At 32.2% G+C, this 14361-nt stretch overlaps 3 protein-coding genes across 4 annotated transcripts; 1 reads left to right on the forward strand and 2 right to left on the reverse strand.

Moving 5' to 3' along the window:
- LOC105176629 lies at positions 789-1292 on the reverse strand. The gene has a single exon (XM_011099501.1). It carries the CDS (start codon positions 1290-1292, stop codon positions 789-791), a length of 504 nt encoding a protein of 167 aa, XP_011097803.1.
- On the reverse strand, positions 5800-6589 carry LOC105176605. Its single transcript, XM_011099473.2, has one exon. The coding sequence runs from the start codon at positions 6363-6365 to the stop codon at positions 6039-6041; it is 327 nt and encodes a 108-aa protein (XP_011097775.1). The 5' UTR covers positions 6366-6589; the 3' UTR covers positions 5800-6038.
- Positions 8333-13145, forward strand: LOC105176606 (mitochondrial import inner membrane translocase subunit TIM50-like). Of its 2 annotated transcripts, none has more exons than XM_020698733.1 (10): positions 8333-8680; positions 9089-9288; positions 9823-9859; positions 10026-10087; positions 10206-10319; positions 10587-10691; positions 10808-10906; positions 11860-12016; positions 12137-12239; positions 12664-13145. In XM_020698733.1, exons 1-10 carry the CDS (start codon positions 8422-8424, stop codon positions 12707-12709), a joined length of 1182 nt encoding a protein of 393 aa, XP_020554392.1. In that variant the 5' UTR covers positions 8333-8421; the 3' UTR covers positions 12710-13145. The 2 variants fall into 2 exon arrangements, with proteins under 2 accessions (XP_020554392.1, XP_011097776.1); XM_011099474.2 differs by having other exon boundaries at positions 8335-8680; positions 9089-9177.

Raw genomic sequence — 14361 nt, forward strand, 5'->3', positions numbered from 1 at the left:
TGATGAGGGAGAACTTAGAAAAAGACGGATATACCCCCAAAGAAGGGTAAAAGTGACTTTATGCGCTAAGGTGGTTTGACCAATATTTGACGTGATTCCAAACAAAGTAAATACTTAAGGGTGTAATTAATGGGTATAATTACGGATTTCTAGCACATTACGTGTGATCATGGTGCATAATTTAAGAAGATGTGCATTTATGCGGGAAACAAAGTCTGAGATCGTGGGCACGTGGCGTTTCCGGTATGGAAGCTTCATTCAGTATAAGAAGGGGAAAATCTCTTCAACAGAGGTAATTTCGGATTCACAAAGAAACATATTTTACATCCAACATTTTACATTTAAGAAACATAACTAACTTGAGCGTCGGAGTGTCTTCGTCGGGTGTCAACCCGACTAGATAACGTTTTCTTTTATCCACAGTATCTCAAGGATTTGGGAGCGAAACGTGAACATGACCGTAGAGTGATCTAGACGATTTCGAGCCCGATCAGAACCCTTTGCACACATTCAAAATTTACCAATAGATGCATAAAATAAAAGTGAAGAAGACGCGAAAATTGAAGCATTTTTGTACATCTACTCAGCTAGTACTAAGACGTTGATGACAACTTACGAACGATCGAGTTGCCTATAATACTGAACCTTATTCCTGTTAATGATATGTCATAAGTTCGAGTTATAAAGTTATAAAGGGATTGGAGAATCATTTTTGATCCTAAAATTTTTATTTTTTTTTAAAGAAAGGGTAAATACTCTAAATTGAAGTTCTAAAATTAGGACATGATTTAGTTGACCAAAACCAGTTGTTGTCTAGCTTCAGTAATCCTCATCTCCTCCTTCATCTTCCTTATGAAATCTTCAAATTTCTGGTTCAGTTCTTCCATGCTCAACTTCTCTATCTCTTCTTCGTGGTCGTTGTCGTAAAGGTCTTTGTCACTGTGAAGAAGCCCGCAATCCGTAGCTTCACTTCCATCAATTTGTTCATCTTGCTCGCTATCATCCGTCACTAAAACTGAAACTTCTGCTGCCGCCGAGCAATATGCAGACTGATCTCCGGCTTCATCATTCTCCTCTTCATACTGTTCCGATTCTTTAGTCTCATCCGCCGCCATGTCCGTCTCCAAAACCGTCGCTTCTGAATCAGATGCCATTTGGGAACCGTCGCCACTGCTCTTCTGCGACATGTCGTCGAGACCAAAGTCCGGGAGCGAACCAACGTCGGAACCGGAGGTTTTTGCCAGAAAAACCAGCAGCCCATTGCATATGAGGAACAGGTAGTTTTTGTTCATTATGGTACTTCTCAAGAGGTCAAAATAGTGTGAAGAAAAGAAGCTCAAATTTTGAGAGTACATCAAAGAAAAGAAGGAAAGCAGAAGCGACAGCATTGAGACGGAAAACAGTAGCAGTTTGCTCCAACTTTTGACGTTGGTGCGCTCCATTTGTACGTTTCAAGAATGTGAGGAATTAGGGTGGAAAAAGAGCGACGGATGGGTTGCCTTATATAGACGTGGGAATTGATTAAGAACACATACACCAACGTCTACCATCAAACAATTAGTTAAGTTAGCATCACTCTCCTTGAAAAAAAATACGAATCTCAGATTAAGTCTGCCCCGACCCCCCACCCCATTGTACAAAAAAAAAAATCCCTAATTATATTTTTTAGAAAAAAAAAATAAATATAAGTGCTTATCAGTTTTTTGGTCTAAAAGTATTTTTCGAATTTATAATTTTTTAATTTAAACTACTTAAATTAAGTTGATTTTTTTATGGGGAGGGGGGCAAAAGTTATATGGAATTCAAGTACGTACTTCTCCAACTCTTGCTGAAAAAATTATAAATATTAAATTATTTTTTCGAACACTTCAAATTCTGGCTTATTGTGCTTTTCACTTTTATTTTCAAGTATACCATTTATAAAAATAGAAGGAATATTTATGTACCATCACATAAATAATAAGCGTATAAAATTTACATAAATTGTATATTTAAAATATAAATACATTATATATATAAAATATATATTTATTTGCAATAAAAATCCAAAGAGGAACAAAAAGAAAGTAGAGGATAATAATTAGGAGGAGATGTACATGCCGTTTTGTTGTGAGCTTGTGATGATTCATGAGCATGCATGTGTGCGTAGGGTGTGGGTATGCTGCACTTTCATTTGCTTGTTCAATTTTAGGCGTCCATTTGTTCAAATTGACCCACAAAATCAGATGCATGGATCAGAGATCAACAAGTTTCAATTATGGTTGATAGAATTAGGGCTAAACCATATCCATATATATATATATATATATAAATGTGTGTGCATCTATGAATAATGAAAAATTCCACTAAAATATGGTTTGATTGAAATAGTACTTTAGGAATGTGGTCGATAATGCTGACACCGTCTCATATTAATTGCAAATGAAAAATTTAATTTGTTTGTAAATTTTAAGATCTATTCTTTTTAGTGATGTGTTTATCTTTTTCTAAAATTATTTTTAATTTTTTACACCCGTGCATTCACTTGAGATTCGAATACAAGACCTTTCATAAAGAAATTTTGTATATATCTTAATTAGTCCTAGATGTGTATGTAAAATATTGGGATCGTACCTACCCAATTCCCACCAAGACTGGACTCAAGTAGGCCTGTCAACGAGTCGAGCTCGACCATTTTTGTCGAGCTCGTACTCAGGATCTTCGAGCTCGAGCTCGAGCTCGACGAGCTGGCTGAGGTTAAGCTCGAGCTCGAGCTCGACAATGTATTCTCGAGCTCAAACTTGAGCCGATGAGCTCAACTCGAGCTCGCCAAGCTCGACAGCTCGAATCATCATCATTATTATTATTATTATTATTGCTTTAAATCATGAGATCGAATCATAAAATTTTACATAGATATAGTTAATTATGTTCATACCGTCTGATATGATTTAAATCATACCGTCTGATATGATCTAATTGATACAGTCTTGTATATATTTAAATTTCGTATGAATCGGGTGCCCGAATTTTAAAATTTCATAAATATTGATTAAACTTTTTAATCTCATTATATATAAAATTTCAATAATAATTAGAATTGTTCAACCATCATCATCATCATCATTATTATTATTATTATTTTAAATAATAAAATCGAATAATCAAATTGTTACATAGATATAGTTGAAATTAATATATGTTAACAATTTGCAAAATTTATGTATTTATAAATGTTAGTATAACATTGATGTAACTATCATCTTACATTGTTGAAAAATATGGGTTAATCGGGCCATCAAAATTCAGATCTGACCGTTAGATATGATAAAACTTACAAAAAAATACATTTGGTAAAATTTTAGATTTATTGGATATACGGATGTTGAGATATCGTACTCGAAACATAAGAGTAATCATTCAAGACGGTGTATCGTTGAATCAGGCCATGTGATTTTAAATCATACCATCGGATATGATCTAATGGGCACAATCTTGTATATATTTAAATTTCGTATGAATTAGGTGTCTGGATTTTAAGATATCGTACTTATTGATTAAATTTTTAATCTCATTATATATATAATAAAATAATAATTAGAATTGTTCAACTACCACCACCATCATCATCATCATTATTATTATTGTTGTTGTTATTATTATTATTATTATAATTTTTAGATTAATTCATAGGAATTACTAAATCTTGACATAAATTTATAAATAATAAAAAATTATAAGTGAATTAATTGTCAATTAAGAAAAATATAACGTAAAACAAATATATATTAAAATATAACATAAAGTCTATATATGTCATATTAAATAATAATTTTAATTATAAAAAATTATAATTTACTAAGTTGTTGATTAAATTTATTTTTATATAAAGATTAAATGTATAAATAAAAGTACCATAATTTATTACTAAATAAAATGTATGATATTGATTAATAATTATAATATATGGTCAATTTTAATTATAAAACTAATCAAATATTAAATATAAAATTAAATATATAAAAAATTCAAATAAAAAAATATATAAAAAAAATAAAAAAATATTCACCTGGCTCGCGAGCTGGTGAACAGCCAAATATGAGCTCGAGCTCGAGCTCGAGCTGGCTCGACGAATCTGCCACCCCTAGACTCAAGTATGTGTCGATTTATTACAGTCATGCGATTAAAATTATACTAGTATTCACATGTAATTGTAAAATTTGGACATACCTATAAATTTATGCCCCCTGGATCCCTAACTTTCGTTACCAAAAAATGATTTTATTGATTTAAATATTAGAGGGTTATAATTAATTTTTTTTCGTGCAAACTGATTAGGATTATTAGACATAATGGGCTTCATTAAATTTAGAGTTAGATCAAAAAGTTAAAATTTTGAGGTAATGATATAATCAAGAAAGCAATTTTTGTGAAACTTAGTATTAATAGTTTGTGGAATAACTTAGGCCATGTTCGATTTTTTTTCAAATTGGTATATATTTTCAACAAAAGGTGACGTTTCTAAAACGAGATCCACTTGCCCAAAAGTTGTACTCAGTAAATAAATAACACATCCAATTAAAAATTACACTTATAAACTGTCAAAGGTTGTTACCAGATTTGTCGTAATTATAACACTCTTTTGTTACTGAAAAATTTTAAATACTCCTCTAAATGAATAATAGTCTAAAAAAATATCCCCTGCAATGAACTGTTATAAAAAGGTATTTATTAGACTGATATTAATTTTAAGGGAAATATTTGTAATTTTTCAAATAACAAAAGGGTATATGTAATTATGATAAAATCACAAAAAAGTCTGTTGTAATTTATTTTAAATAAAATGATAAATATATTATACTTATCATATAATTAAAATAATATTTTACAAAACGACCATGTCTAGTACTCAAAAGGAATACAGATCCACCCAATCAAATCAGATTACAAATGTGTTATATTTGTTATATAATTAATATATAATTCAAATAAAGTTAAAAATTGAACAATGCTTATTAATTAAAAAGTATGGTAAATTACATTAACACCCCCATCAGATTAGATCTAAATACACAAATATCTTATATTTTTTTATAAAATTATAGCTCCATTCCACGAGGGGTGTTAGTGTAATCTTTTATGGGCAGTGTGTGTTAGCTTTGCCTATGAATAAGGGATGTCGTTATTTGTAATACATCAAAATGTGTATTTATAATTTTGTAAAAAAGAGAGAATGTTGGTGCATTTTAATCTAAAGTATGAATACAATTTACCCTAAAAAGAGTTAATGTCCATTCTTTAAAGAAAAACAAAAATTGTACAATTTACCCTAAAAAGAATTAATGTCCATGAAATGAACTAACTTTTGCATTAATAAAGTCTAAGATTAATTTAATGATTGAGATTAAAATATATTAAATTTTATAACTTCATAAATTCTTATTCAGCTCATATGGTATTTGTCACATTTCATGAATTTATATCATTTATTACAAATAATATTATTTTTTTTTAAAAAAATCCCTTAAATTATCAAATATAAAGATGAATTACACTAAATTTCTTTAAAATTTATATTAATTTCAAATAACTTTAATTATTTAAAAAATTATAAATACTTTACTGAATAACTCTAAAATAAATTGTCAAATAGGTATTTATTAAAATATATTTTAAATTATCAAATATAAAGATGAATTACACTAAATTTCTTTAAAATTTATATTAATTTCAAATAACTTTAATTATTTAAAAAATTATAAATACTTTACTGAATAACTCTAAAATAAATTGTCAAATAGGTATTTATTAAAATATTTATAATTTTAAATTATATATAAATAATTATAATTATGATAAAAATCTCACAAGAGCTGTTGTAATTTACTCAAATTACAAACCAGCTAAGGAAAAGGCACCAAAATCCCTAAAAGGTTAAATTATTAGGTCTACCCATAACACCAGTCTCAGCAGTCAGCAGTACATCGACTGTACCTTAACAAGTAGCATATTATACTCTACAACACATCAAAATACGCTCAATTCCCAAATCATGATGATCAGTACTGATCAGGCCACAAAAATGCGCCCATGGCGAACCGCCTCTTCTCCTCCAAACTACCATCGAAACTAAGTCCGTACTGCCGGAGCAGCGCGTCCACCTTCCACTCCTCCATCTTTTCGTAATCCGATTTCGCGTACCTCGGGTAATGCAGAGGCATCTGGAACCGTCCTCCACTACTCCCCACTTTATTCTCAATCTCCCGGCGATTCATTTTCAGCCGATCCTCCTCATTCTTCGGATCAGATATCGTCTGCTCGTTGCGCGGTGCGTAGTGCTGTAGGAGTATTGTGTACGCTGAATTGAGAAGCCAGTTGAGAGCCATCGCGATTTGATTTGATTGTGAGAATTTGAGGTTAGGTTTTTTTTTGCTTGTTTGGGTTGGTGATTGGAAGAGGTGGTGTCTATATATTAAGGGGAGCTGACGGTGTTGATTGATAGCTGGTTTGTGAAATATCTGGGGATAGCTTGGTGAACAATCCAAGAAATATCGGGGTTGTTGCCGTAAATGCTGTATCTAGATTTCTCTAGTTCATGATGAGCCCATAGGTTGTGCTGTCGTCCATTCATAAATTCGCCACGCCAAGTACACACTCCTCCCAACGTAATACTTGTGCGCACACAGAGAAAATGGATTGGACATCGTCTTTTAAGAACATAAATCAATATATAATTAAAGGATTAATATATGAAATGATCAAATATGTTTTTATAAAAAAATAGTAATAAATTATTCCACGTATTTCAAAAAATAAAATAAATTACTTTTAGCAATGGTTTAGATAGAGGTTGTAATTTTTTTTTTTAAATATAGGGAATAATTTATTATTTTATTTTTTACATATATTTTTTTTACTATTTCTCATATCATAGGATGGTAAATTGTATTTTTTTCATAATTAATTATGTGCTTTTATAGTTTTTTTAAGCGATAGTGACAATCATTATTTATTAAATAATTCAATTATATCAATACTAAATATTAATATCTAACAACAATCGATAATTATAATAATTATATATTACTTATTAATATTAGATAATTAAATTTAATTAACAACCATGCATTGGTAGGATGCGAATCTATAATTTTAAATTCACGATGCCTTAATTTCGTCAATTTATTGAGTTAAGCCTCATGAGCTAGTGCTTTTATCGATTGGATGTTAAAGATTAATTTTTGTAAAGGTGTTCTTAAAAATTATGTAGAACTAACTTTTTATTTAGGGTAAATTATAATAAATTATCATGTTTTTCGATGTTTATTAAACAAATATATAAATTTATTCATGGCATAAGATATTTTTCAAATTTGTAAAATGTTAAATTATTTTTGGTCGAAATAAGTTCACGTAGCTTATAAAATTTGAGCAATAATAATTAATATTGAAAGATTTTTCAAATTTTAAAAATAATTAGAAGTTCCTTATTATTATTATTATTTTTTAATCTTAAGCTCTTTTTTTTTAAATTCTATTAGTTTTACAATATTTCATACATTTTCAAATATCTTATAAATTATTTAATGTTTGATGAAAAAGAGTAGTTTTAACTTCTATTCATTCTTGAATAATAGAAAGGAAAAAATTGTAAACAACTCTATTGTGATATTATAATTGAACAAATTATTTATTTATGAAAAAAATACAATTTATTTCTATGCATTTTTTTTAAATAAAACAACTTTTTAGCTTGTTGTATTTTTTAATATGAAGTGATTTACATTATTGTCTGAAAAATATAGAAAAATAAATTACTATTTTTTCTAACTAATATTTTTTATCGTTTATAATATCACGATATAGTAAATTGCATTAAATCGAAATCTAAAATCACATCTTTCCTCATATCCATTTCTTAAGCTTCAATTTTATTTGAATATTTGAAAAGGGTATATCATATTTTGCCATTTGAATTATATCTATTTTTAAATTTTGCTATTAATTTTTTTTTTGTGTCAACTTACCATATCAATTTTATAAAATTTATAATTTATCATATATAACCATTTTTTTGTTGATTTTTATACACAAAAAACATCACAGATTATATATATATATATAAAATATCGTATTACATAACTCTTAAATATTATAATGCGCTTTATGTGCTGTTTTTTAACAAAAAACTTAGTTGCAAAATGTTATAAATACCAAGGTACAAATTTTTTAAATTAAAATAGTAAATCAATATAAAAAAATTAAATAACAAAATATAAAAATAATCGTAATTTAAGTGACAAAATATAATTAGTTGAATTTAAAAATATAATAATCTTTAGAAGTTACGGATACAATTACATGGAGCTCTAATAACCCTAACTCCTTTCCCTCTGTCTGAAATTCCAAAACCCAAATTACATCAGTAGAGGTATTTCGACAATGTCGGCAATACTCCGTACTCGTGCGCGCTTGTATTCTATCATTTCGAGGAATGATCGTCGATTTTCCTCGCCTGTCGCCAATGAACATCCGAGAGAACCAATCATCTCTTCGTCTATCATCAGCGATCAGACACCGGAGCCTCCGTCGCCGGCTCCGCCGGCGCCGGAGGCAGGGAAGAAGTCGTGGACTGTTTTGAAGTACGGCCTCGTTGCTGCTCTTACTGGTGGTATTGCCACTGCTGGCTACGCCACCTATGGTTCGTATCTTTCTTTTATCTCACTACGGTTTCTATTTGGACTTTTTAGTATGTAGTGGTCGGAGCTGATGTTTGCTGGTTGTTATGTTCCACGACCAATGGTCTCCTTCGAAGAAGGTTTCTATGTATGCTTTCTCCTTAAAAACTTATAAGTATGTTTCTCGAAATCTAACACTTACTGCACTTTTTCTATTACCTTAGGCTGGACTCTTTTGATTAATAGGTTTTGCCTAGAAAATGTGTGTAGCTAAAGCCTAGTTGTAGCACTACCTTGGTCGTTGAGTTTACTTGAGTGGCATTTGAACTTTTTGGAAATTATGTGGAGTTCGATCTTGGTTTGAAATGGGAATCTGATCTAACAATTATGTTTGAATTTAAGTTATTCACTGATTACATGTTTGTCTGCAGCTTACTCATTGGATGAGATTGATCAGAAGACGAAAGCCCTCCGTGCATCAGCAAATTACACTACTGGGGATGATGCATCTTCTTTAGATGTGCGCCTCCTCAGCATCCTTCTGCTTACTTTTTATATTTTTGTTAACTCAGGTCACACTCACAAACTTGATGTGGTTTCATGTTGTTCACATCCTGAGCAAGTGGTACATGTAAGAATATTGGTTCATTTTTCTAATCATATATTGGGGGTGTGAGTTGAGGTTGTGGTAATGGGAGGAAGGAAGGTAAGCTATTAAAGCGGCTTGGATAATATTTTTTTTTGGTGTTAATGTTCAAGGAGGACAATTTTTTTTTTGTTGGGGGGGGGGGGTCGTTGCTACTCCTTTACCACATTTATTTCTCGTTTTGGAACATTTGGATAGTTAAGTAGCATCGAATTGGTGTGAGATGTATTAGGGCATCCTGATACATGGTTTTTGTTATATTTAATGCGTTAGTACCATTGTGCAAAACTAAGATGCCTTTTGATGTGAGATGCCCGTGATTGAGTTTTTTGTAGCATAGGGAAACTTCAGTACATGGATATATTTTACTTTTATCAGAAACAGTACTTGCCTGCATGTCTGCATGAGTGAGCTTTGTTAGTAGCATTTAACTCTGGATATGTGGAGTTACTTGTTAGAGTAGTGTCTAATATCAAGAAGCACGAGTTAACAATTCTCTGCAACAAATTGTTTATGCAGAAATTTCAAGCTTATCTGCAAGCTGCTGCAATGACAGGTGAAAGTCTTTTATTCCAATAGTCTTCCTATACACTTCTTTAACTACATGAAAATAGAATAGCTCTTTTTGCTCTGTGTTCCTTAAGGATTATTTTGGCAGTAATATGCCATTAAGATTTCCTCTTATTTTTTGTTGCACTCCATTTGCGTTTTATGTGTTGCAGTCCCTGCTAAGTTGGTTGACATTTATCTTGATCTAAGGAGGTTAGCTGAAGAACAAGTCAGAGTAAGATACTATTAGCAGTTTCAACCAATAACTTTGCTGTTGCAAATGTCTTATTTAGTTAATTTGCCCCTGTCCTTTATTCATCTTGCTCTTTTTGTGTCTTATTGCTGCATTACAGGGTTTTACTGAACCTACATCGGATAAGCTTCTTCCTGATTTGCACCCTTTGGAGCAGCATGTATTTACCCTTGTTCTAGATCTAAATGAGACGTTGATTTATTCTGATTGGAAGGTATATCTCATATGCTTGCCATTTTTCATTTTCGAGTAAACTCAGTTTCTGATTGCGGGCTTCATCTTTTCTATGGATTTAGATTATTTTTCATACCATAGTTTTGCTTAAGTATAATGTTCTACGTTTTCTTGTCGCTGAGCTCCTCACTTCTTGCACATCGTTATAGCCATGTGTCTGTTCTTTGTTGTTTCATAATGCAAGTTTGTTTTGATATAATCTTCTGCATTTGTGTAACATTATTTTCCCTGGTTCCACCTTTTAAAGCGTGACCGAGGGTGGAGAACATTCAAGAGACCTGGTGTAGATGCTTTTCTGGAGCATTTAGCTCAATTTTATGAAATTGTAGTATATTCTGACCAACTAAGTATGGTGAGTATTCACCTTCCAGAGAAAGGACATGGTAACTTTTTCCTTCTTTATTTTACTAGTTTTTTCTTTTCTTTTTATTTTTCCCATAGTTCTTAACGTGTGTCCTGACATTACAGTATGTTGATCCTGTTGTTGAAAGATTGGACACAAAGCACTGTATCCGGTATAGGCTTTCACGGGGAGCAACAAGATATATTGATGGCAAGCACTATAGGGTACATCCATTCACTTGTTCCCCAGACTGCGTGAAAATTATGGATGCATATTCTCACTACTAAAATTTTATAGTATATCCGACATGTAAAATTAAGGAAACACAGGATACATTGTGTGCAGAAGCATGCGAGCTTTTCAAACTCAGTATTGTATCCATTCGTCTTTGAGTTGTTGAGTTCATCAGTTCCATATTAGTAAACATTACTTGAAAATTCTCCACTGTGAAATGCCGCGAATGATAAATATAATTTAAATTGGATGTTAAATCTATGTATATTTTATAACCTCGCTTTTATTGATGGAAACTTGTGAGATTATTGAGTGAAATTGCTGAAGAGGCTCTGGCATTTAATATAAATGATTGTTAACATTCTTGAGGATTTGTTGCCTCTTTATTGTGATGCAGCTATTGGACAGGCATTAGGTAACCAGACGATTCAATTCTTTTGCTCAGATATGCTTTTTTCAGCTGTAAAGTATCAGTTGCATGTCTTTTGAGTTTTGAGATCTCACTAGATAACTGTTTACTTGTTTTATTAGGCCTATTGCTAAAGAAGCAAGGAACGTAAAATCACGATGTGAGTTGTTTCTTTGTAGTCTGTAAAAATTAGTATTTCCGACATGCTATAGCATGAAGTCTAGACATTTGTCCTCTCATGATATTGATCCTGACTGTGGATTGGTAGCAAGCTGCATGAATAATATTGTGGGTATTATTGCTGTTTAAGTTGCAAAACTGCTGTCTTTCGCTTGTGATTGGGTTTTAGACTTTAGTGTGGTGAAAATATTTCACCCAAATCTTTGTTTGATGCTGATAGTAAATTGAGCTAGAAGACTCATTTCTCACTTGGGTGATTTATCTTATTTTGGTTATAATGCTATGAATTGCACTCTTGGCACCTATTATGCATACAACAAACATTCTCCTTATGTGTGTTTGCTATTTGTGCAGGACCTCTCGATGCTGAATAGAGATCCTGCAAAGGTTATATATATTAGTGGTCATGCTCTAGAAAGTAGTCTTCAGCCTGAAAACTGTATTGAGGTAAAACCATGGAAAGGGGAAGCAGATGACACTGCACTTTTAGATCTTATTCCATTTCTTGAATGTAAGTTTTCTGATTATGCTTTAATGTTGGATCTTGCCGCTAGTTTGCTTTGTGAGTATGTGACATTTACTCTCCAACCATTTTCTGTTGAAATCTCCGGTTGAACTTGTTTGAGTGCAGATGTTGCTAGACATAGACCAGCTGATATCCGAGCTGTTCTAGCTTCATATCAAGGATGTGATATTGCTAAAGAGTTCATTGAACGATCCAAAGAGCATCAAAGGTCAGGTTTCCTCTTGTTCTCTATAATATGACAATCTAATGGTTTGTCCCACTCTCTCATTGCTCCGTACCTGCTTATTATTTTATCTTTATCTTCTTACATCTTTCTTTATGTTGGGAGTCGGGTGGAGTGGTTTTTTCCCCTTCCAAAGGGGAAAATAATCATGTTATTGAAATCGTCATCATATGAATGATTATGTGGTTTCTCTTATATCTCACCAATTTAGATGTCTCCATCCAGCGAGTTTGATCGAGTCCTACCACTTATTTAGCAGCTTTTTAGTCTGTCCACAACCTTTTTTTATTCCCATTAGTAGTTTTTGTAGATGCAAACCTCTTTTCTACTGTATCCATATGTGCAATACGAATTAAAATGTATAGAAATGCTGAGAAACACTTCTGACTTGTTTGCCTCTGTGCTCCAGGCGGATGCAAGAGCAAAAGAAGCAGGGTCGTTTATGGAGACACTAGACAGATACAAGAAAGCAGGTGGATCCTAACGTGCAACTGAAATGATTCTGTTGTTTGACATACTGAATATACTTTTCCTCATCTCCCGCTAGCTCAGGTTTCTAGGACAAGTTGTAATGGAGTATCCAACTTGTGATTCTTTTTCCTCAAAATTGAGTGTTGAAGCTCTTGCTGGAATACAATTGGTGCTTCTCAGTTAATTAGGAATATTCTCTATGCCTCACGAAACCTGTCGTTCTTTTATGCGTGGAACTTCAAATGTGAACCCAAAACAAGAGGTGCCTTTTTACATGTTACACTTTGGTGAGTACAGAGCTGTAGAGAAAGTATTGGTGATTTACAGTTTTGTAGAACGATGGCGGCACTTTGATCTGAATTCTGAGACACTCTCGAGTTCCTTCTGTGCAATGTCATAGAGCATTAGTTCAGAACTTTATACGCCTTTCATACTACTGCGTTCTTCTATACCAGAACTCGGTTTTGAACATTAATATGGATAGATAAAACTATACCTGGCAACACACAAAACTATGTTATGTCGAGTACATCTATGTAAGGGCATTTTTATCTATATAGATATCGAATACCAAGTTAATTTTGTGAAATTCCTGCCATTTAATTAACTAGCCACCTACGCACACCCGATACATGATTAAATTAATCCTTACACGAATTCCTCTTGAATATAGTATTTGTGAGCATAAAATTTATTTATAAAAAATCTTCGTATTAGTTCAATGGAACTCTACTACACACACACACCGCACATGCACACACACACCCCCACACACACCACACATACTCACAGAACACACAAAAGAAAAAGACGCACAAATAAGGAAATTGAAAAGTCGGAACAAGGAGGGATCATTCAAGCAAAACTTTTCAAGTTTGTGGTCGATAAAATTGAAAAAAAAAAATCAGTAGCTGATTAGAACATATAAAAATATAATCTTAAACATCATGATCTCAACAAAAACCTGCTACACAAAATCATGATTTTCAGAGAGGTTGATCCAGAAACTGGATAATATTAATCACAAAATCATTGCCCTAATTCAATTACATAAATAAAACACACTAGGAAATGCTGCAACCTTCTTTGTTCCAATAATAGCACTGGGTTCAAAGGAGTAGCAATAGTTAAGCTCTTCTTGATGCCAACAGACAGGCTTCCCCCAAAGCATCGAACAACAACCAACAAGTAAAACAACTTTAAACTCAATAAAATTCCAAAGCATTACTGTAATATTTCTACTAACAGGACCGATCACATGTCGGAATCACACATACATACTCAGTAAATATCAGAATTCTTACAACTAGAAGAATAAAACAATTAAAATGATACATTACATCAAACTGAAAAACAGTAAATGCACCAAACTAATGCATTGTCCACTAAGCTAAAGTGATTTTCATCAGGAAGCTCATCAACCACCAGATTAACGATTGAATAGGGCACACTTAGCAGCAGTTTAGAGGAACCTTAAAAGCACAAGACATATCACCCACTGTAGATGCTAGTTCTCTTCATGGAGATGTTTGCTGCTCTTCTTCTCAGATCGCTTCTTGCCCCTACCCACTCGCAAATCATCTGAAGCACTGACGTTGGAATCAAAGTCTGAATATGCCTTCCTACTCCTCCTTTT

Source organism: Sesamum indicum, linkage group LG14 (assembly GCF_000512975.1).
Source record: "Sesamum indicum cultivar Zhongzhi No. 13 linkage group LG14, S_indicum_v1.0, whole genome shotgun sequence".
Lineage (NCBI taxonomy): Eukaryota > Viridiplantae > Streptophyta > Magnoliopsida > Lamiales > Pedaliaceae > Sesamum > Sesamum indicum.